General features: G+C 38.6%; 1 gene segment (V, D, J or C); it reads left to right on the top strand.

Annotated features, from left to right (window-relative positions):
• The first annotated feature begins 13,584 nt into the window (after positions 1–13,584).
• Positions 13,585–24,905, top strand: part of LOC138393889 (T cell receptor alpha chain constant-like) — a 273,991-nt gene continuing 262,670 nt past the window's right edge. The window contains 2 exon segments of the C gene segment in view: positions 13,585–13,636; positions 13,787–14,081. Coding sequence covers positions 13,585–13,636; positions 13,787–14,081 — 347 coding nt within the window.

Raw genomic sequence — 24,905 nt, forward strand, 5'->3', positions numbered from 1 at the left:
AAATATATTTTTCTCTTTTATTTTCTTAACTTATTTAAAAGAAAATTGTATAAAACAATATTTTTAAAATTGTATTCTTGGGCTTAGACTCTATAAAGATATAATATATATGACAATAAAAGTACAAAGAAGAGGGTAAGGAATGGAACTATTTTGGAGAAAGGACATAACACAGGACAGTAAATCAAATCCACAAGAGAAGCAATGAAAATGGTAAACATTTGGATTAATATAATAGACTATAAATAAATATATATTTTCTCCTCTTAATTTATTAAAAAGACATAAGACTATATAAAGCAAAAATCAAAATACAGTAAATTGTTGGGTTTATAATATATATATACTTAATATGTATGACAATAGTAGCCCAAAGGAGGAGGGAAGAAATAGAGCTTTATTAGAGAAAAGTTTCTGTATTTTATTGAAATTAAGTTAGCATTAATCTGAAATAGAGTGTGATAATGTAGATGTGCTCTTTAAAGCAACTACCAAGTAAATCACTCAAAACTACAGTTAGAAAAACAAAAACAAATGAATTAAAGGGGTACACAGCAAAATATCTAACATAACAGAAAGTAGTAAAGGAGGAGCAAGGGAGCAAAAAAGACAAGAAGCATGTAGAAAACAAATAGCAAAAATGGCAGACAGAAATCTAAGCATATGAATAATTATATTAAAGGTGAATGGACTACATACCCACTCAAAAGGCAGAGATGGGCCAGACTGGATAAAAAGCAACACCCAAGTATATCCTGTCTACAAAAGACACACCTTGATTCAAAGACACAAACAGGTTGAAAGTAAAAAAAATGGAAAAGGATATACCATGCAAACATTAACAAAAAACAAGTTAGAGTGGCCATACAAATGTCAATAAAACAGACATTAAGACAAAAATTGTTACTGGAGAGAAAGAGGGACATTTTATAATGATAAAAAGTGTCATATATCAAGAGAATATAACATTTATAAACACATGCTCCCCTAAAAATAGAGACTAAAAGTTAATGGAGCAAAACTGACAGAATTTCAGGGAAAAATAGTCAACTCAACATTACTAGTTGGAGACTTCAATAACCTACTCTTAGTAATCTACAGAGTAACTAGATAGAAAATTTGCAAAGACATAGAAAATCGAACATTTTCAACCAACTTGACCTAATTGATATCTATAGAACTCTCCACCCAACAACGGAAGAATCACCCCCTTTTCAAGTGCATGTGGAACATTCTCCAGGATAGAGCACATGATGAGACACAATGTAAGCCATAACAAACTTAAAAAGATTAAAATTACAAAATGCATTTTGTCTAACCATGATGGAATCAAAGATCTACAACAGGAAGAAATCTAGGACAACTCTAAATATTTGGAAATTAAACAACACACTTCTAAATAACCAATAAGTCAAAGAAGAAATCTTAAAGGAACTTAAAAATATTTTGAATTGAATTAAAATAAAAACACTGCATAGCAAAATTAATTGTATGCAGCAAAAACACTGTTTGAAGAGGAATTTAAGGCACGGATGTCTATATTAGAAACAAAGAAAGGTCTCAAAACTAAGCTGTCAAATCAAGAAACTAAAAAAGGAGAGAAGACTCAATTCAAAGCAAACAGAGGAAGGAAATATTACAGATTAAATATTAGAGAAATATTAAAGATTTATTCTGTATTAAAATTAGACACTAATGAAATGATAAAAAGAAAACAATATAGCATGTCAATATAGTAGGTATGTGGTGGTATCACATTGCTGTTTTAATTTGTATTTCCTTATGACTAATGATGCTGAGCATTATTTTGTGTACTTATTTACCATATAGGTCTTCTCTGCGGAATTTTCTATTCAAATCATTGGTCCATTTTTAAAAAGTGAGTGTTTGTCTTACTTTTGATCTGTAAGAGTTCTTTATATATTCTAGATACAGATCCTTTGTCAGATATATGTTTTGCAAAGATTTTCTGTTTCTATTTTTTAACAGTGTCTTTTGGGGAGCAATTATTTTTATTTTTATGAACTCCAGTGTGTTGATTTTTTAATTTTATGTTTTGTATTCTTTGTGTCATAATTAACAAATCTTTGCCAAACCCAAGGTACCTAATATTTTCCCCATGTTTTATTTGAGAAGTTTTATAATTTTAGCTCTTTCTTTTAGGTCTATAATCCATTTGGAGTTAATTTTTATATGGCATTAGCTATACATTGAGATTCATATTTTTAAATATGACCATACAACCATTGCATGATTTATTGAAAAGATTATCCTTTCCTCATTAAATTGTGTCTTAATCAGTTTGAGCTGCTATAATGGAATACTATAGACTAGTTGGCTTTTATTTTATTTATTTATTTATTTATTTTTTGGAGACTGAGTCTGGCTCTGTTGCCCGGTCTAGAGTGCCATGGTGTCAGCCTAGCTCACAGCAACCTCAAACTCCTGGGTTCAAACAATTCTTCTGCCTCAGCCTCTCAAGTAGCTGGGACTACAGGCATGCACCACCATGCCCGGCTAATTTTTTCTATATATTTTTAGTTGTCCAGCTAATTTTCTTTCTATTTTTAGTAAAGATGGAGTCTCGCTCTTGCTCAGGGGTCTCGAGCTCCTGACCTCAAGCGATCCTCCCGCCTCCGCCTCCCAGAGAGCTAGGATTACAGGCGTGAGCCACCGCGCCCAGCCATAGACTGGTTGGCTTTTAAACAGAAATATATTTCTTACAGTTTTGTAGGCTGGCAAGTCCAAGATCAAGGAGGTGACAAATCCTGTGTCTGGTGAGGGCCTGCTTCCTGCTTCCCAGACCATACTCTTCTTGCTGTGTCCACACATGGAGGAAAAGGCAAAGGAGCTCTCTGGGTTTTTTTTATAATCCCATTCATGAAGGCTCCATTCTTATTACCTAATCACCTCCCAAATGACCTATCTCCCTAATACCATCACACTGAGAGTTAGGGTTTCAATGCATAAATTTGGGGAGAACACAAATATTTAGCTCATTACAAATTGTTGTGGTATTTTTGTTGAAAACCAGCTGCCCAGCTGGGTTATGAGAGTTTCAGTTGCTCTGCAATCTAAAGTGTCTAACTGTACCAAGTTTTGGTGACATTGTAGAGCAACTAAAACTCATATACTGCTACTGGGAATGTAAACGGCACAACCATTTCAGAAAATAGTTCCACTATTTCTTAAAATATTAAACATGAATCTATCATATAACCCAGAAATTCTACTCTTAGGCATTAGCACAAAGAAATAAAAGCTTATATATGTACATTTATATGTAAATATTTATACAATAGCTTAGAAAATAGTATTTGGAAATAATCTAAATGTCCATCAACAGGTGAATCTACACAATGGGATACTATTCAGCAATTAAAAGAAATGCAACGACATGGATGAATCTCTGTTGCGTACTGAATGTGTTTCCCAAAATTTATATATTGAAACTCTAACTTCCAACATCATGGCGATTGAGATAGGGCCTTTGGGAGGTAAATAAGGTTAGATGAAGTCATGAGGGTAGAGTCCTTGTGATGGAACTAATATCCTTCTAAAAAAAGATTCCAAAGAGCTTGCTCAATCCCTTCACGGTGTGAGGACACAGCTAGGAGGCCTTCTGTAAACCAGGAAGTAAGCCCTCCCCAGGAGCCAAATTGGCTGGTGCCTTGACTTTGGAATTCCCAGTCTCCAGAACTGTGAGAAATAAATTTCTATTGTTCAAACCACCCAATCTATGGTATTTTGTTATGGCAATCGAGCTAATTTACAATCTTAAAATAAATATGCTGAAACAAACCAGACAAGAGAGAGTATATACCATATGATTCTATTTTCATAAAATTCTAGAAAATACAAACTAATCTATATTTAAGAAAAGGCAGGCCAGGCGTGGTGGCTCACACCTGTAATCCTAGCTCTCTGGGAGGCCGAGGCAGGAGGATCAATCGAGGTCAGGAGTTCAAGACCAGCCTGAGCAAGAGCAAGACCCCATCTTTACTAAAAATAGGAAGAAATTATCTGGACAACTAAAAATATATATAGAAAAAATTAGCCAGGCATGGTGGCACATGCCTGTAGTCCCAGCTACTCGGGAGGCTGAGGCAGTTGGATTGCTTGAGCGTAGGAGTTTGAGGTTGCTGTGAGCTAGGCTGCCGCCATGGCACTCTGGCCTGGGCAACAGAGTGAGACTCTGTCTCAAAAAAAAAAAAAAAAAAAAGAGAGAGAGAGAGAAGGCAGACCAGAGATTTCCTGAGCTGAATAGGGGAGGGGAGGATGTGTTAGAAAGGTATGGTGGAAGGATTAAAAAGGAGCACAAAGGTAGGGTTACAGAGGAACTTTGGGGGATGGTGCAGATGTTCATTACCTTAATTGTGATGATGATGTCACATTTGTTTGTCCATGGCAGAAATTATTAAATTGTGCTTTTTAAATATCTGCTATTTATTATATGTGAAGTATACATCAACAAAGTAATTTTTAAATGGCTGAAATCAAAAAGCAGACAGAGCCAAATGTTGAAAAAAAAATTACTCTGTACTATAGAGACACTTTCTCATAATTATGAAGGAGAGACTTTCTCAATCATGCAAGTGTAACAGGATATTTTCTATATCTCATAATAAATGACAAGTTTCTTACAATAAATAGATGTATCTCATATATAAATTAATTCCAGAAAAGTGGTCCATTATTCAACATTTCTCACCCTGGCCAAAGGGTGGCAGTGTTTAAAAAGTATTTGAGTTAGGTTTGTGCAGAGCTGAACAAATAGGAATCCAGGTATGGTCTCTGGTTAGTGTAGTCTCTTGCACCAATGAGCAAAGTAACATCTTTTGGGGAAGCCCATTCAGGAAAAACCAATTTGTCTGTGTTTTCTGAAGAGCCACGGGATGGAGACGCCTCTGCAAGTACTCGTAGGGATATTGGGATTGCAATTAGCCTGTGAGTATGTGGATAGTCTGGGAGTTATGAGATGATGACAGCATCCTGAGAGCAGGAACTGACATCCCAGGACATCGTCTGTCCTGCAAAGGCCCTTTTGAGAGCCAGATATGTGTTACAAAAATGGACAATACTTTTTGTTGATGTGAAGATGCTGCTGCCTGGGGGATGTGGGAAGAGGGAGAAAAACACCATCCCTCTATGACCATGAAGATCTGACAATAACCTGTGTTTTCTTTACATTATCTTTTTGAACAGGGGTCAGTAGCCAAGAACTGGAACAGAATCCTCGGTCCCTGGTCATCCAAGAGGGAGAGGATCTCACCATAAATTGCAATTCATCAAAGACTTTATATGGCATACACTGGTACAGGCAGAAGTACGGTGAGGGTGGTCTCATCTTCTTGATGTTGCTACTGAAAGGTGGGGAAGAGAAAAGCCTTGAAAAAATAACTGCCAAGCTGGATGAGAAAAAGCAGCAAAGTTCCCTGCGTATCACAGCCTCCCAGCCCAGCCACTCAGGCATCTACCTCTGTGGAGCTGAGGCACAGTGATCCCCAGGCCTCTACCAGCTGTCCCCAAACCTGCACCTGGGCCACAGATGCTCTCTGACACAGGGCTCCTGAGGAGTGGTTGGGGCACTTGCCAAGACAAGAAGTCTGAAGATGATGCAATTATCTAATTGCAAAAACAAAAGGAGGTGGGGTGGGGGCAGTAGGGATGATTCAAGGGGAAGCTATATAATTAATCCCAAATTTAATTTGACTTTACTTTCTGGGTAATGATGTTACTTTTTAGCAGGTAGAACATCAAATAGGGATACAAATAGCCTGAATTTCAGTGATTTATGCAATAACTGTGCACAAATATTGTGTCTCTGTTGTGCCAAGGAGCCTTTCTCTTCTGCTATTTTATTTACCTACCTCGTTACTAGAAAGAAATTCTGAGTCTTGTATTAGGGTCTTTGTTGCATATTGAAACTGTACCACGATTATTGGAAAAGCAATACTATCACACAGTGGGAGGGGTCGCAAACAATACTTTTTTCTAAATTTGTATTATAGACATATTATAGAAATAGACAAATGGATAGACAGATAGGAATAGATACCTAAACCAGTCTTAGACTGGTCTCCACTTCTCTTCCCATTACACTTTCATTCATATTCTGTTCTCAGTAGTTCCCCAGGAACTCTAAATTATCAGCTTGAAAATTGTTTTCCACCTGCCCAAAACGAGATGGTTGAGATCTTACCTGCATCTTTTACTTCCGCACCCAGTATAGTGCTGGTCCAAAGCAGATGTTTGAAAGTATTGATTGAATAACTGATAAAATTATAGGCTGGAGAGAAATAATTCATATGTTTCTCAGAGAAACTAAAATGCTGCAGAGAGTAATTAGCCAATGTGTAAGCCCCAATTCTGCCTCTTACAAGCTATGAGATGTCGAGCCAGTAACTTTAACTAAGTCTCTATTTTCTCTCTGTAAAGTTGATACAATCATACTATTTTATTCATATGGTCCTTGTTAGAATAAAGTAAGGATATATAACATATCACATGTGTTAAATATCTGGTATTTGAAATAGTACCTTTACTATTAGTCAAGCAATGTTAACCTCAAGTAAGTCAGAATTCTCTAGATAAAATCAGGGAAGCTGATTAACATGATATGGCTCCAATCTAAATAGTGGTTATTCTATTCTTTAAATTTAGAAAAGAAAAGGGAATATAATGGACTCCTATCCTCAGAAACTGCCTAGTTACCTGGCTTTAAGAGAAATCATGTGTAATATGGGAATAATAATTTGTTGGCCAAGGCCAGGGCAGATTTTTAAAAATTAAGTCAAATTAGAATATTTTCTGTTTTAAAGAAATGTTTTTACCTATACCACTTGTTAGGCTTAAAGAATTCACCCTCCCCAAACTTCCATCCAAACCTCCTATAAAACCCACCCTTCTCCCCTTCCTAGGGGTGTACTAGGCACATAGCCTCTGCCAGACCCCTAGGGAGATAAGGGAATGAAATGCAAAGGGGAAACTTACTTTCCTCATCCCTCCTGATAAGGACTGAGCTTATCCCTCCCAGTTGTTCCCTAGGGAGACAAAAGAATGGAATGCAAGAGGGGAACTGACTTTCCTTATCCCTTCCGGTTGTTTGAAAAGAATTTATTTCCTCCTTCCAGAAAAACCCTTTATAAAACCCAAGGCTCTCCCCTTTTCTCTCCTGGACGCCTTTTTCGGCCTCCACCTGCCTGTACCCAGATGCTCAAAATAAACAGCATTTTCCTACACAAGGCTTCCTGTGTCTCTTTCTCAGCTTAGGAGCTAACACTTATGACTACTCATCTTTATACTTGCAATTTTCAATATTCCTAGCATTCCATTGCAGATAATACCTTTATATTATTTCCCAATTAGAAAGTTTTTTAGGTCAAATGCAAATTGTGTACATTCCCTATTTCTAGATCCATATATGTATTAATATATTCACATATATACACACATGTAGATATTTTGCTTTACCCACATTTCAAGAAAATCAGGAACTTGTGTTTGTTTTTCCTCTTAGCACATAGCCAAACATTTCCTTTCAAGGACTTCTCTCCTTTCTCTCTTTCCTGGCTATTTTAGCAAGCTTTCCTCCCCATGAGTGGTGTTAGGTCCGGAGCTGAGAGAGACACAGGAAGCCTCATGTGTAGCAAATGCTGTTTATTTGGAGCATCTGGGTGCAGATGGGTGGAGACCGAAAAAGGCATCCAAGAGAGAAAAGGGGAGAGCCTTGGGTTTTATAGAGGGTTTTTCTGGGAGGAGTAAAAAATTCTTTTCAAACAACCGGAAGGGATAAGGAAAGTAAGTTCCTCTCTTGCATTCCATTCTTTTGTCTCCCTAGGGAACAACTGGGAGGGATAAGCTCAGTCCTTATCAGGAGGGATGAGGAAAGTAAGTTTCCCTTTTGCATTTCATTGCCTTATCTCCCTAGGGGTCTTGCAGAGGCTATGTGCCTAATACACCTCTAGGAAGGGGAGAAGGGTGGGTTTTATAGGAGGTTTGGATGGAAGTTCGGGGAAGATGAATTCTTTAAACCTAATAATAAGGATATTTAAAGATTAAACTGTCATGCCCCACAAGACTGGTAAACCATTGTTATCAGGAAAAATAAACTGTTAGATCCACATTGGTGTCTTAGGTCAGCCTAAGAAAACAGGTTATATGCCATGCAACTTACCCTTCTCTTCTTTCACCTCCATCATAAACCAATTTCCTGTTCGGAAAAAAGCAGTCACACTCTCCTGTGATTCCGTCTCAGAATGTCTAATAAACTGAACAGGGCTGAGCCCCAGATATTGGTTTTGACTCGGAGCAGCAGAAATTTCCCAGAGGGACAGGATACTTGCACTACTTTTCTTAGTATGCAATGAGTGAATGGTGACCAGCTCTGTCTGCCAGGATGGGGAGGCTGGGATTAGGTAAGTGGGAAAACTGAGTGATTAGAAGAAAGAAGGCAGGAACCAAGTTTTTATTCCTCCTATCTTGAATGAAAGGTTTATCTCCTGTTCCAGCAGTTCTTGGCAATTACATTACAAACCAGATGAGAGGATTAGTCTAGTTTGCTCTTTGTTTATAGGGTTTAGCACATCCCAGAAAGTTAGTTCATTCTAACCAACAATATCTAAACAGGAAAGGAGATCGTGAACCTAGTTTCCTCAGAGGGTATACATGTTATAATCATTATCGTGGTAAAAATGGCCTCCTAACAGGAAGATAGTTTTCCTTGTGCTTTGGGAGTCAACTGAAAAAACCAATGGAATAAAGAACAGATGTTTTCTGAACTTTCAGAAAGCAGCTAAATCTATCAGGTTTGTCTATGCACCCTTATAACTAGAAGCCCTTGCACTACATATCTGTGTTGCTGTTATGGATAACACAGTCAGAAAAAAAAATGAGATGGGTTAAAACAAGCAAAAATATTTCTCTACATGCCAGGCTAACTTTTACTCTAACTCCATATTATTAATAACTCTATCTTCTAAATGGATCTCTTAGAAAGGGCCATCTATAGCCACAGCCTATTGTATTTCAAATCAATATCATAACAAAGGGAAACAAAGGGAAAAAAGCCAGAAAAGGAGGAAGGAAAGGAAAAACACAGAGACAGGGCTGGGAAGTTCGAGGATATTGTGTCTATCACAGCTCTAAGAACGGTGATCTAAAGACAGATGATCTAAACTACCTTCCTTTGTCTTTCTAAATAGGAATAAGTGGTCAGTAGCTCCATCAGAGTCCTCAGTCTATGTCCCTCCAGGAAGGAGAGGATGCCTCTATGAATTGCAATTCCTCAAGCATATTTAACACCTTGCTGTGGTACTAGCAGGATCTTAGGGAATGTCTTGTCCCCTTGATAACCTTATATAAGGATGGCAAATTGACCAGAAATGGGACACTGACTGCTCAGTTTGGTAGAACCAGAAAGGACAGCTTCCCGAATATCTCAGCCTCCAAGCCTGATGATGTAGGCACTCACTTGTCTGCCAGGTAGGAAGTGCCCCCCAAGTACTTGCAGCCTGTACTCACACTTGCAGCTGGGACTACAGTCACTATGCTGCTTTCAGCTTCTGCTCTTCTTGGCATGAAGTGTGATTATGCAAGCAACCTACACCCTGTCATTCCATGAATGCAAACTCTCATGTATTCAAAGGATTATCTTCCAAAGATTGTGTTCTTTGCCTGATAAATATCCCCCTGCCAACTCCTTTTTAATGTGTATGGTAGATTTACTTACTTGTTTCTGTCAGGATACAAGGAGAATTGATCAACACAATCATAGTAGAATATTTTAATACATCTCTCTTAAAAATAGATACAAATGGAATAGAATTCAAAGTCTAGGAATAAACCCATACATCTATGACCAACTGATTTTCAATAATAGTGCCAAGACCATTCAACGGGACAAGAATAGTCTTTTCAACAAATGGTGCTGGACCATTGGATAGCCACATGCAGAAGAATAAAGTTGGATCTCTACTTCACAAATGTACAAAAGTTAAGTCAAATGGATCAAAGACCTAAATGTTAAGAGCTAGAAATACAAACCTTAGAAGAAAACATAGGTGTAAATCTTGGTGACCTTGGACTATGAAATAGTCTCCTAGATATAACACCAAAAAAATAGCAACCAAAGAATAAATAGACAAATTGGACTTCATCAAAATTAAAAACTGTCTGCATCAAAATTCACAATATTTTCCACAAAAGAAAGAGAAAAAGACAACCCACATAATGGAAGAATGTATTTACAAATTATGTACCTGATAAGGCTCTAGTATTGAGAAAATATTTTCTGAAACCTTTCAACTCAACAATAAGACAAATGTCAATTGAAAAATGGTCAAGTAATTTGAATAGTCATTGCTCCAAAGATATACAAATAGCCAAAAAACACATGAAAAGATGATCAACATCATTATTCATTAGGGAAATGCAAATCAAAACCACAGTGAGATACCACATTAACACCTAGTAGGATGCCCAAATTAAAAAAAAAAAAAAGAAAGAAAGAGAGAGAAATGGAAAATAATAAGAGTTGATGAGGATGTGAAGAAATTGGAATCCTCATCCACCACTGGTAGGAACGTAAAATGGTACAGCCACATTAGAAAACAATTAGGCAGTGCCTCAAATGATTAAGCATAGAGTTAATGTTTGATTCAGCAATTACACTCCTAGAAATCTACCTAAGGACCTAAGGGGTCTAAGACATGATATATTTCATTGGCCAGAATTGTGTCATATAGCCAGCACTAATTGCAAGGGAGGTTTGGAAAGTGAGCATTTAACTTATCTAGCCTCTGTCAGGGAGATGAGCATGAAAGATGAGGATTGGGGATAACTGTTGGGTTAACTATATGAAAACATCTGACACATCATACCAGGTCTTCACTCACCAGAAGAGACTCTGATGATACTTCTTGATATGTTTATTATTGTTATTACCCTAACAGCATGTGCCAAAGAAAGCTGAAGTCTGTAAAGAGCTACACAGAGCTGGCTCAAGTGCAATACTGGTTTTGCTCCAAAACATGTACTGTAGATTTCTTCCTTGTGGGTGTCCTGAGGAAAATCGATATCTCTCAGAAGGATGTTTCTGAAAAAAGATGGTTCAGTGATACGGGCAGTTCCAGGAAGTTTTAAAGCTAGTGGATTTCATGCCTCACAGAGATCATCTTATTCTCAATTGTGAATAAGAAATTGACTTCCCTCTCCATGAGGAGCAGTCCCCTGAAGATCCAGCCCAATGTTTCAGCGGGTCCCACACATGCACAACGCATAACCCTCAAAATCCTATGAATGTTTTAATTGAGGTAATGCTTTCACAGCTATCTATAGGGTCCCTAGCACAATTCTATTCCCAGGAACTTTCTCTAATCATCAGGGAAATACAAATCAAAACCACAATGAGATATCCCTTATCTCCAGTGAGAATGTCCTTTATCAAAAAGTCCCAAGACAATAAATGTTGGTGTGAATGCGGAGAAATAAGAACACTCATACACTGCTGGTGGGACTGCAAACTAGTACAACCTCTGTGGAAAGTAATATGGAGATACCTCAAAGAGCTACAAGTAGAACTACCATTTGATCCAGCAATCCCATTACTGGACATCTACCCAAAGGAAAAAAATTCTCTAAAAAAGACATCTGGACTATAAAGTTTATAGCAGCACAATTCACAATTGCAAAGGTGGGGAAACAACCCAAGTGCCCATCAGTACGTGAGTGGATTAATAAAATGTGGTGTATATATATATATATATATATACCATGGATTTCTACTCAGCCACAAAAATAATGGTGATCTAGCACCTCTTGTATTATCCTGAATAGGCTGGAGCCCATTTTACTAAGTGAAGTATCACAAGAATGGAAAAACAAGCACCACATGTACTCACCAGAAAATTGGTATTAACTGATGAACACTTAAGTGCACATATAGTAGTAACATTCATCGGGTATCAGGCAGATGGGAGGCGGAGGAGAGGATGGGTATGTACACACCTAATGGGAGCGGTGCACACCGTCTGGGGATGGACATTCTTTTTTTTTTTTTTTTTTGAGACAGAGTCTCACTCTGGTGCCCGGGCTAGAGTGCCATGGCGTCAGCCTAGCTCAAAGCAACCTCAAACTCCTGGGCTCAAGAGATCCTTCTGCCTCAGCCTCCCAAGTAGCTGGGACTACAGGCATGTGCCACCATGCCTGGCTAATTTTTCTATATATATTTTAGCTGTCCATATAATTTCTGTCTATTTTTAGTAGAGACGGGGTCTCGCTCTTGCTCAGGCTGGTCTCGAACTCCTGGGCTCAAACAATCCGCCCGCCTTGGCCTCCCAGAGTGCTAGGATTACAGGTGTGAGCCACCGCGCCCGGCTGGGATGGACATTCTTGAAGCTCTGACTTGGTTGGGGCAAAGGCAATGCATGTAACCTAAACATTTGTACCCCTGTAATATGCTGAAATAAAAACATAAATAAAAATGGGTATTAGCTGACCATGGACAACCATGTTTTCTCCTCCTTTCCCCATTCCCATTCAGCTACAGGTAAGCATATCTGCCCCATCACTTTATCTCTACTGGGGCAAATCAGCTTTTCTGAAATGCAAATATGTTTGTCTTCACCTTGGGATCTGTACTTCCTAATAAGTTATTTTTTTTTCTTAGTGATCATCAAGATCAAGCAAGAAATTATTAGTCATCTTAGATGTGGACACAACTCCATAGATGGATTATATGTATTTTATTAAAAATAGACATTCCTAGACAAGACAACAAGCAAACTACATAATAACTATATAATAACATTTATGAAATGGAATGCAACCAAAGCTATACACCAACTGTATTAGTAAGGTAAGCTATTTTAATAAAGATATGCTAAGCATGCAGGGACTTAAAGAACAAAGTTTATTTATCTCTCTTGTGAAAAAGTAGAGTGACTATTCAGGTCAGCAGATGGTTCTGCCCTGCATGATCTTTGAGAGACTCAGATTATTTCTATTTGGGGACTCTACTATTCCTCAGGGACTTCCTGTCACTTGCAAGGTCATGGCTTGGCCCTGCCACGCTAGCTGACAGTTAGCAAGTAGATGAAAGAAAGACTATGGAGCAGGCATACCCACTCCCTTAAGAATCCTGGACAAGAAATATAGAATGTCTGACTCACAGAGAGATGGGTAGCTTCGGATAGTCTGTTCTTCAATAGTAAGACAATTTTAGAAGAATCTGCTGTCATTGGTAAAACATGTGGATACAAGTTTTCAGCTGTTCTGCACCATCTCACAAGATGGCAGTGTTCTATTTGGAATGAGTGTGGGTGATAGAATGGGAGGGATTTGAATTTGAGCCAAATGATACTCTTTTTCTGGTTGGCTGAATAACCAAATTGCTATTTCTGTTTCTGTATGTGTGTGTGTTTATGTATGTGTGTGTGTGAGTGAGAGAGAGAGAGAAAGAGAGGGAGAGGAAGCGGGTGTGTGTGAGAGAAAGAGAAGAAGAGGGTGTTGGTTCACAAAAGAAAAAAGAAAGCCTAGGGCAGTGAACCACGTTTTGCCCAGGAAAACACACTTGAGAGTTGAAAGATGGAGAAGTATCCACAGGCTTCACTGGTGATCTTTTGGCTTCAACTGAGCTGTGAGTAGGGTTACTACAAAGGGTCAGGGACAAGCAGAAAACCTGAGGATTGATGCTCAGAAAACTAAGAGGGGAAATTAGAATTCATTCTGACTTCCTTGGGAGCCCCATGGTTCTGATGGTGAATAATTATTACTTTTTTCTACACAGGGGTGAGCAGTGAGGACAAGGTGGTACAGAGCCCCCCATCTCTGGCTGTCCATGAGGGAGACAGTGCAACTCTCACCTGCAATTATGAAGTGAGTTACTTTCAAAGCCTACAGTGGTACAAGCAGGAAAAGAACGCTCCCGTATTTCTGTTTACACTAACTTCAAGTGGGATCGAGAAGAAGTCAGGAAGGTTAAGCAGCATATTAGATAAGAAAGAACGTCTCAGCACCCTGAACATCACAGCCACCCAGACTGAAGACTCAGCCATCTACTTCTGTGCTGTGGAGGAGGCACAGTGCTCCTCCGGCACCTGCAGCCTGTACCCAAACACTACAGCTGATGCTTTGCAACTATAAGATGTGGGGAGCTTACAAAACTGAGCAAAAATAAGCTATAAGGAAAAGCGACTATTGGTCAAGATCCTTGTGCCATGTTGACAATTATTTATGCAGTTTACTGAATCCTAACTCAGACTGAATCAAATCACTGCATTCACTACTTTCTCTGTGCTTTTCTGGGGATTTAACATAGCTACTATTTCTAGAAGGTCACTCATAGGATGCCAACTCCATTACCACACCATTTTGACCTGTGGTAGAAAGAAAGCCCTTTTATCAGACGGTGCAGGCAACTAGTATGTGCACTACCCGTCAGGGACTCTGCCCAGCAGTTAGGATGCTTCATCTTCCCACCCAGAACAGGCACATTCATGGGTAGAGTTCTGCCTGGAACTTTTCCTGTTGGACCTATCAGCAAAGAACAAAAGGTGGGAACAAGCAGGTATCATTATTTGATTCAAACAAAGGCTTTTCCTTCCCACTTGGCAGTATTATTATTTATTCTTTTTGATTTTAGGATTGTTGCCTATTCTGGGCACTTTTAAAAGTGGTGATAGAATTTTCTCAAGATATTACACATTAATTTGAACACTTAGAACCTTAAGCAGGCTCCCAAAAGAAAAGAGTTAGCTGAAGTAAATTATACAAAATTCACATAAACTTAGCTTAGTTACATTATGGTATAGTCTTTCAATGAATTGTATAATCATATATACTGTATTTACAGAGAATTTGCAATGGAAGCTACTGTTTGTTGGAAGCAAATTCTATGTGTCTTGTATTTTGTAAATATCACCTTGTTGAATTCTCAGAATAACTCTGAGGGATCATCAGCATTATTTTTAGTTAACAGGTTAGGAAATGCATGCTCAGAAAGATTAAGCTCCCCTCAACCCTGCTCCAGACAAGTAGCTAATAGAATCTGAAATCAAGTCTGACTCTAGATGCTATGCTTTCTCCATTACATGTCCCATGTTAAATATTACAGGGGCAAAATTTTACCCACAGTATGACCACAATCATGCACAAAAATGTGTACAAAGCACTGGAATAACATGTGTTTAACATGTAAATAGAGTAACATGTTCACAATAAAATGTGAATAAAATAACACCAAAGTATTTGCATCAGTATTCATTGTCTTCGATTACTAGACATCAGACTATTGTTTTCCTGCGTTATAATATTCTTTATTTTTCAAATTGTGTACCATGAACTCAATACTAAGCATTATTTTAGAACTAGAAAAAATACAATATGCTTCATTTTAAAATACCAAAACCCAAGCAGACTGAAACGGTATTATATGATTATTATCTGACACTCACAGTTTAGCTCAGTTTCAATGAGGAATAGACATGACCATACATGACCCAGTGATACAGCATTAAAACAAGATTTTTTATTGGTAGCTCTTCAAATCACTGTAGACTAATGGTCCTTTAAATTGGAAATGTTTTCAAGTTATAAAGAGATCCACTTGTCCTAATAATTTATTTTAACAACTGTCCTATAAGTAGAGAGCTTCACTATCCCATCCCTGTGTCGGAAAGTACAGGCAGTAAAGGCCACCTGGGCTCCTGAGTTTGTCAGAAAACTCACTGCAAATCCAGCACAGTTCAGGTTTCAGTGCCCAGGAAATGTGGACATAGTTTAAGAAAAGGGCAGGTAATAGTCCAAAGAGCAGGAAAGAAATGGCATACAAATTAATAGAGCATATCCTGCCATTTTCAGCCTGCAAAGACCTCTGTCCATTTTCTTTTCTTCCCTACTTTTCGTCTACACCAAAACACAGAAACGAGGTAGTGGATATGGGAGGAGAATCTGACTTTCATTTATTTAAGGGGCTACAAAATGGGAGTGGGAAATCCTCTGTAAGACACCCGACTGTTTCTGGCCCTGGGATATTTGGAGTTCACAATTTAGAAGCCAGAGATCTAGTTGTCCTTGAGGGGGAGGTGCAGCTGGAAGGGGAAAGCTTCTTTTTCCCTCTTCCCTGTTTTCAACCTTAAGAGGAACCAAACAATTTACATCTTAAAAGATTAACCTCTTGCCAAAACAACATTCATTGTAAGATTAAATATTCATTTGTTGTAAAAGAAAAAATGAAATTAAAGGAACATCTATAAACTCAACCTACAGAAATTACCACTGTTTAGCATTTTACTTTCCGTTTCACCTGTGCCAATGAATATGAAAAAATAAATCTTGAGAGACGCGGGGACTTCAACCGATTTCAAACAGAGAACGAGTGTTTCTGTTGCTTAAAGACATTATGTAGTTCAGTTGAGCTCCTCCCACTTTTGACTTGTGAGTCATGATAAGAAGCTTTGAAAACTCATCTTGGTGACTTGATTATGAGATGCCATCAGTTAGAAGTAGCCACTAACTGATGTAAGGTCCTAAGCCAGGACTCCAGAAGAAATGAACAGCAAGTTTATCTTCACTTCACTTCTAGCTCTCGCCCTTGCAGGTAACAGTCCTGCCCCGCACCTGGAGCTGCCCTCCTGGAGGAGGCAGCTGCTTTGACACTGCGGCTGACATGCGTTTTATGTTGCAGGGCCTGGGCGAGCAGATTGGATCACATCTCAGGAAACAGAAGTATCTAGAACAGAAGGGGAAACTGTGGATCTGGTTTGCAATTATAGTACATCTGGGAGGTACACTTATCTCTACTGGTTTCGACAGTATCCAAGCCAAGCACTGGAATATATTCTCCACAGAGGGTGGGGATTACCTGGAAAAGGAGACGCCAATTTTGCCAGAGAGAGGTTTTATTCGAAGAGTACAGAAAATATGATAAATCTGTACATCAGAAATCTGGTTCCTGCAAACACTGCCCTGTATTACTGTGCTCTGAGAGGCACAGAGAGAACATCTCACAGGGGAGCCGTACACAAACACCGATGCACAGGAAGAAGAATGCGGCACACACGTAACCACACTGAAGTTTTTTTTGCAAGAGACATCATGGTAGTTGGGAGACACTGGATCAGGAGAATTCTAATAATAGCTATGTAATTGTGGGCAAATAGCTTAAGATTTTAGAATTTCAGTTTCCTGAAATTAGATGTGGCAACTCTGCTTTGTAAGCTGTTATGAGACATTGATTTAACGCTTGGGTTAAGTGCCTGGTATCATGTCCTAGATGCTCAGCAATGGCATCTATTGTTTCTCTCTCCCTCTCTCTCTCTCTCTCTCAACTATTTTGGCCTCAAAGGGCCTTTCTATCGGTATCTGAGAATCTCATATATACCTTACTGGAGAAAAAAAAATTAAAATCATAAAACATAAGTCCGGGACCTAGAGAACTCTTCCAGCCGGGAAGATCCAGGCTTTGAAGTGCATGCTCAGGAAGTCCAGCAATTAGAGGACGAAGGGGCCCTGAGGCTTCTGAGCTCATGGCCCTGGGCAGTTGGGAATTTCTCATGGTGGGAAGAACAGGGCAGAGTTCCTCACAAGACTAAAGGGAAGAGAAAGATGTTCAGCATGAGGTGGGTGGTCGGTGAGGAAAGAAATTGCTGGGCTGACTATTGCCATGGTTCTATGCCAGCTCTGACCTGCCCAGGTGGAGATGAGAGGCCAAAGAAGGCAGTGGGATCCTTGGGCTGCCTGCCAGACGGAGCAGAAAAGCACCTGCCACCTACTACACTGATGCGAGCCACGCTTTTGACTCCTACCATTTAATGCAGATCTATCTGGGCAAGGCCTAGCGTCTTTGTGCAAAGTCTGTGGCAGCACCAGCACCTTACTGCTTCCAGGCTGGACATCTCAGGGCCCAGCAGTTCCCAGGGAAGCCTGCACCCCGCTGCCTGCTAAATAACTGCACCAGTCACTGGGGGAGCCTGGGAATAAGGCAGCAAATGGGACCTTCAACAATAGTTTCTTTTACCAGAAGAGTCAAACTGTGATTAGAAAATAATTTCTAAAGATCTGCTTAAATCGAACTTTTTAAAAAACAAATCAAATTATGGGGGACTTTTTCATGAAAGCATAAAATAATTTAAAGACAGTAATATGTAGTTTCACTTAGCTTGTCTGTGGGGAGTTTTTATTTTCACATCCCGTTGGTAGCAGCACAATATATGCACAACCCTTTACACAGTGAATGACTTGGAAAGGGATATTAAGATTCATTAAACAGTTTATACCTTTGCACTGTTTGGAACTGAATGGATACCTTTGATCTATTTCTCAGAATTTACATTAAAGACTAATTTTAAATAGACAAAACTTCTAGGCAAGAAGATACTCTAGTAAAAAGTTTTCAACCATTTAGAGGAATTTGGATAGCAACTTGACTGGATGCTCTACAACCAATGCTCTTGACATACAATTAAGTAAGATATAGAGTCCATATCATAACCATGCTATGGTCACACTAATATCAGATAATTGAAGCACATAGATAAAAACTGGAAAGTTTCATGCAAAAATAAAAGTATTCTTTCTTAGCATTTTATTTTTTCATGAAATAATTATGAACTTGTTTCTACAATAAATAAAAATTTCAAAAGTCTCTGAGCTCCAAATTTTGTAGCTAGTGTTAAACAACCAAGGACACTGCTCAATCCCAGCCCTGTGCCTGGCTGTTCTTCCTTTCTTGGACCCTGGGACACCAGCTTTCTTGTTCACCGACCCCCAACTTCTCTTCCTTCATTCTTCTCCAGGACCTGCCGACAGAGCCTCCACTGAAATATTCTTTGTGTCTCAAACCCATCTTTGGTACTGGCAACTAAAAAAGAACTACCTTCAGCTCTTTTCTCTTTGCTCTGCAGTGGACTCAGGAAGTGGAAGATCGAGCTCATTGTACCCAAAACTCCGAATTCTCCATTGACATCTCATGGGAAACCACCTCCAGGGTCAAAGAAGAAAGATTAGGTAAAGCTATAGCTTCACATTGAGTTTTGTCTTTCAGTTGTTTTAAAACACCCGAGTATTTTATACTTATAAAAGATGAATGCCTTGTCATTTTTAAAAAGTTGGAACATTACAGATAACACTTAAGTCCTCTCTGCTCACATCTTCATCTGGTCTCTTTTTTTCAAAGCTAAATGTTGCTTTGGGTTTGTAATTTACATTTTAGCCTTTATATCATAATTAATATTGACATATATGTATGCATATACTCACAGAAAATATATACTATTATTTTGTAGCATTTTTACATAAATGTTAACATAACTATATGTTTTTCTACACAATTTTCTTTTATTTTACTCAACAAAAGTTACTTAAGACAAGCCAGGATGATAGATGGAAATCATCTCATTGTCTTTTAATTCATGAAAATAAATCATTCTATCAATATGCTACATTGTATTTAATAATACTAACAGTAACAATACTATTTCTCCATAAAGTAGAGAAGTAAGGCTCAGAAAAATTAATTTGCCAAGGTCATACCACTAGTAAGTGGCAGAATGGAACATAAATCAAGCCTTCTGATGTTAATTAGAGGGTTCTCCTAACTTCAGTCTAGGTTTTCCTTGTTTCTCTTTTCCAACATGCTTAGTGGCTAAGAGGAAGGTTTTCTTTGCAGAAACCCTATCTCCCAAGCAAATTCGAATATATGGATTCTTATTCAAATTGCCTCTCCTTTGGCTTTGTTCTTATGGCTACTGGGGAAAAAAATAGCAAAAACTTCTCTCCCACACATTTGAAAACTTTCCAGTAATGCAACACTATGGTTGATGCCAATTTTTTCCTTCATTCCTGTCTCTCCAACCAGAGAAGTATAACTCTATTTAAAATACTCAACAGAGGCTAGGTTGGAGGCTGAGGTGGGAGGATCGCTTAAACCCATGCATTCGAGTCCAGCCTGGGTAACATGCCTCTAAAAAATAAATTTTAAAAATAAAATACTCAACAGTAGGAATTCAACCTGATATTTGTTCTCTACCAGGAAACAAAGCAGGCATTAATTTGAGGTAACTCTGAAGAGTCAGGACGTGACGGACAGTCTGCACTATCTACGGAAGCCCCGTTTCCCGCTGGGTGGCTGCAGCGCCACACAGCCCCAGCGCTCTGCATGAGGCTGGCTGTGCACACAAGCAGACCTGGACCCTGGGCTTTGGCAGAACAAGACACATTTTAATCAAGGAGATGAGAAGTCCTGTTAGCATGTAAGGTGGCCTCCACCTTACCCAGTAGGGACTGATTAACTGAGGGAGGATGGACACCTGGGGAGTATCTGAAAGACACTTTGGACCAGGGAGAGAAAAAGAGTGATAGAAACCAGGCTGTGCTTTCTTTTGTTGTCAGGGCAATCTTCTTAGGACACGGGGGTTTCTACACAAGGCTATTCAGGATCATCTCGTGATTCAGAGATCAGATCCGTGTGGTTGTCTGTTGTTGATGTTTTTGTTGTTTCCTCGGCAGGATTCAGCAGGACTCGAAGTGTCATTCAGTCCCAACCTGAGATCTTCACATAAGAAGGGAAGTTTGTGGCACTGAACTACAAATACTTTGCAAATAATCCATCTTATTTTCTTTCTTACTTTGGGCAGCATTCCAGTGGGGAAATCACATGATTTCTCAAAGCCCAGGAGCTTCCAGGAATGCCAGGAATGAACAATTTTCTGTGAACTTGCAGAAAGTAACCAAGACTGTCATTCTCACTATCCAGTTGTGAGGCCAAGAGACCTAGGAGAGTATTTCTGTGCACTCAGGGTACCCACAGTAAGAGGAAAATAAAAACTATCATTCAAAAAATAAACGAAAACCCTCAAAGATTATACTTCAGACTCACCTGCTGCAGGGACTGGGGGAGAGCCACAGACCCTAAACTGAAAAGATTAGACACTGTGGGCAGCATTATGTAGTAGGCAGAGGAAAATGGGTAACTGTGTTACAGGGAAAACCGTCTCAAACTGTATTCATTGAGTAGTGCTGTCCTTAAATTGACTCTCACCTTCAAATGTTAGCAGATAAAAACAGTATTTTCTTTGAATCTAACAATTTTCTTTTTTTCTTTAAACTTTTTATTTACTATACTTCAAATTATAAAGACAATACTGCTGTTGCAATAAGTGAAATAATAAAAAGATATATAAAGAAAAAGTTAATCTTCACTCCCCTGCTCTCTTTCATCCCTATGGAGGTAAAGAGTGTTAATAACCTGCTGAGTGTCCTTTTCCACCTTTCTTCCTGCTTTTCTAAATTTAGGCAAACATATCTCCCACGGAGATCAAACATTTGTTCATAAGTTTATGGCCAATTGGATTTTTTCCTTTATGCCTTTCCCTTTAAAAACTTTGTTCATTTTTCATTTAGGTTATTTATTTCTCATTAAAAATGTATGCCAGAGATGTCAAAATTTCTTTGTCATTTTCCCAGTCTATTGTTTGTTTTCTGGTTATTATTTATAGTATGTAGCATGGTATCTTTTGCCTTTTAACATATTTCAAATTTTATATAGTTAAATATGCTTGTCTTATCTGCACTCGAATGTTTATAGCAGCACAATTCACAATTGCAAAGATGTGGAACCAACCCAAGTGCCCATCAATACATGAGTGAATTAATAAAATGTGATATATGTATACCATGGAGTATTACTCAGCTATAAGAAACAATGGTGATATAGCACCTCTTATATTTTCCTGGATAGAGCTGGAACCCATTCTATTAAGTGAAGTATCCCAAGAATGGAAAAATAAACACCACATGTACTCACCATCAAATTGGTTTCACTGATCAACACCTAAGTGCACATATGGGAATAACATTAATCAGGTGTCGAGCAGATGGGAGTGGGGGGAGGGGATGGGTATATGTATATACACATAATGAGTATGATGCGCACTGTCTGGGGGATGGACATGCCTGAAGCTCTGACTTGGGGGGTGGTGCGGGCAGGGGCAATATACATAACCTAAACATTTGTACCCCCATAATATACTGAAATAATAAATAAATAAATAAAAATTTCTTATCCAAATTGGAAAAAAATGCCTGTCTTCTTTATAGCTTCTGCAGTTTTACCATACTTAAGAATAATCCAAGTTTATTATATAAATATTCTTAGATTCTTAGCAAATAGTTTTATCATTTTGGTTTCTACAATAAAATCTTTCAACCATCTGGAAATTGTTTATATATATGCAATCTATTTTCCACTACGGCAATGTCTTTGTCATATTTTATGTTCCTTAAACATAATCAAATAATAAGTCTATATTAAGAACTTTATCTACTGACAGACATTACAGAATAGTCTAAGAATCACAGCAGAATTGGGCACTGGTGAGAACAATCACTAAATTTCCCAGTGCCAGTTTAAAAGAAGAAATTATTGACCATTCCACTGGGGTGAGAGAGGCCAAGCAGTTTGACTGATGTTAACAAAAGAGATATCAGAGGGGGAGCTGGGAGCAGCAAGAGGCGACCTTTTGGGGAAATACAAATATTATGCAGAAGGGAGGAATGTGCTTAACTTATCCTACCCAACTCCCTTCCTCCTATATGACTGGAGGCACCTAGTCCAGCCTTCACCCACTTCACTGAGTTGAGGTCTGGTTATGACCATGTGTCTAGAAGACAACCAGCTTCTGAACTGGCCAAGTGCTTCAGGGGCAAAGAGATAAAAGGCAGCAGAAAGCAGAGAAAAAGCAAGTGCAGTAGCCTATATTCCCATCTTTTATTGAGACAATTTTCCATGGATTTCCTATGGGTTTAATGAATCTGTCTAGGTTTGGGCCAACTTGCCTGATCTCACCCCTGCGGCCGAAGAGCCACCACTTAGTAGAGGCCTCTCAGTAAGAGGCTGGATTGGTCCCCGTGTGAGCTTGGTGAGGGTGATCAGCTTTAGGCTGATCACCCATTCCAGGAAAGCGTGCAGGTGGAGGACTGTGTAGGCTCCCGGGGAAACCGCTAGCAACCATTGTGAGAAAGCACGCATGCGGATGTCCGCCACCCGGACGGAGTCCATGGCCAGGCAGGTAAGAACCACAGGAAGAGGCAGCAACCTCTCCACCGCAACCGGGATCAGTTCACGTCAGGAAACAGCAGTCTGCACAAGGAGGAAGGCAAGGCAGCAGTTACACAAGACTATTGGTTTTTGTGCTTCAAACACAGTGCTATGAAAAACCTTGTCCTTGTAGCCGTCATTATTCCAGAGAAAAAGCAGAAAGCAAGAGAGCCTCAGTCATTAAGAAGAGCATGGCTTAGCTCCCTGCAGATCACAGACTCAGCCACCAACTTCCGCCCCATACGGTGGGGACCCCCTGACACCTTCGCTCCTTACACAGCCCCACGAGAGGGACCCCTCACTCACTTCCTCTTCTAATCAGCACAAATTGACGTTTTTCCTAATTTATATCTGAGGCTTTTTTGTTTCATCTTATCTACATACTTCGTTAGGCAACATAAAAATATATTATGCATTATGCTTGTACACAAAGAGCTTATTATCTAACAGACATGAGACTATCTCTCCCACTAGATTTTAGCTTTATGAAGACATCAATTTTTTTTTTTTACCAATAAGCACTAACCAAACGATGGTTGAATGAATAAATGTCTAGTTATATTTACTTATATCCATGTGTAAATGGAAATTTATGGCCAATGGTTAGAATTTATTTAAAAACAACTTTTAGCTCACTATAAGGAAGAACAATTAGAATTTTCCCAAAATGAAACAGACTGCTTTAAGGCATAAAATATTCCTTACTAGAGGAAATATTTGTAGAAAAGCAGAATTTCCACTTTCCGGTGATGTTGCAGAAAAAAATTACAAAATGATAAGATTTTGTGCAAAATTAAAAATGTTAAGTTTTGTATAGGAGCAAATAGCATTAAAAAAAAAACAAAAAAAAAACCTAAACAACAAAAGAGCTTGTAAAATGCATCATGGATTAAAAAAAATCATTTTCAACTTAATGGAAATTGGATTTTGGAGTTGTATAATACTTGAGGCATGCGTAGGATTTTAAATGAGGGAGGTGGTAAGAGAACTCATTCCAGGCAGGATAAACTTATCAAGGGCAATGATCAAAAAATAATAAATGGGAATGGTTTAGGAAATTACAAATTTTCAAATATGACTGAAAGGGACAATGTTTATTACAAAGTATTGTGAGATAAGATGAAATGTTAGCTTGAGGCAATTGTGAGTGTAAGAAGACTGTGTGCAGCCCAGAACTGGTTTCTTTCCAAACAGAAAACATGGTAAGATATTATCCATCTTTACTATAAACAACATGAGGAAATATCATAAACTTGTTTTTCCAAAAGAGCTGTTAATCTAAATTTAAACTGTCAAATAACATCAAAGATTTACTTTTACAAGCACATTTCTAAATGTATTGAAAAACTTTATTTCCATAATAATTGATGCAATAGACAGATAAATTTCCTTTTCCCTGAGCAATTCTACGACCAACCAATAGCCCATATTGCAGGAAAGGAAAAATCTAAACACTTGCCCAAATGTGTTGCAATTTTATGATCAGTTTCCAGCATAAATTTTGTTTGGAGGTGGGGAGACACTAATAGCTTCTCTGCACTCAGTAACCACATAGAGGATAAACTTTTATATCAAATAATACAAACCAAATAAAACAGAACTACATTCTTCTTTGCTTTACACTTTGTTCTCTTTCTTGTCTGGCTGCAAAACACCTTTGCATGATTTCCATTGAAAATAGCTCCTGAATTGATGTGAAATTTTATTTACCCCAGGACCTGTACAAGCCTGGTTTTGATATGTTCTGCAATTCTTCCCCACTCTTCAGGGTACTGTGTTGCCATAAGGATAAACCAGGCAGACAGTACTT

This window comes from Eulemur rufifrons, chromosome 2 (assembly GCF_041146395.1).
Source record: "Eulemur rufifrons isolate Redbay chromosome 2, OSU_ERuf_1, whole genome shotgun sequence".
Lineage (NCBI taxonomy): Eukaryota > Metazoa > Chordata > Mammalia > Primates > Lemuridae > Eulemur > Eulemur rufifrons.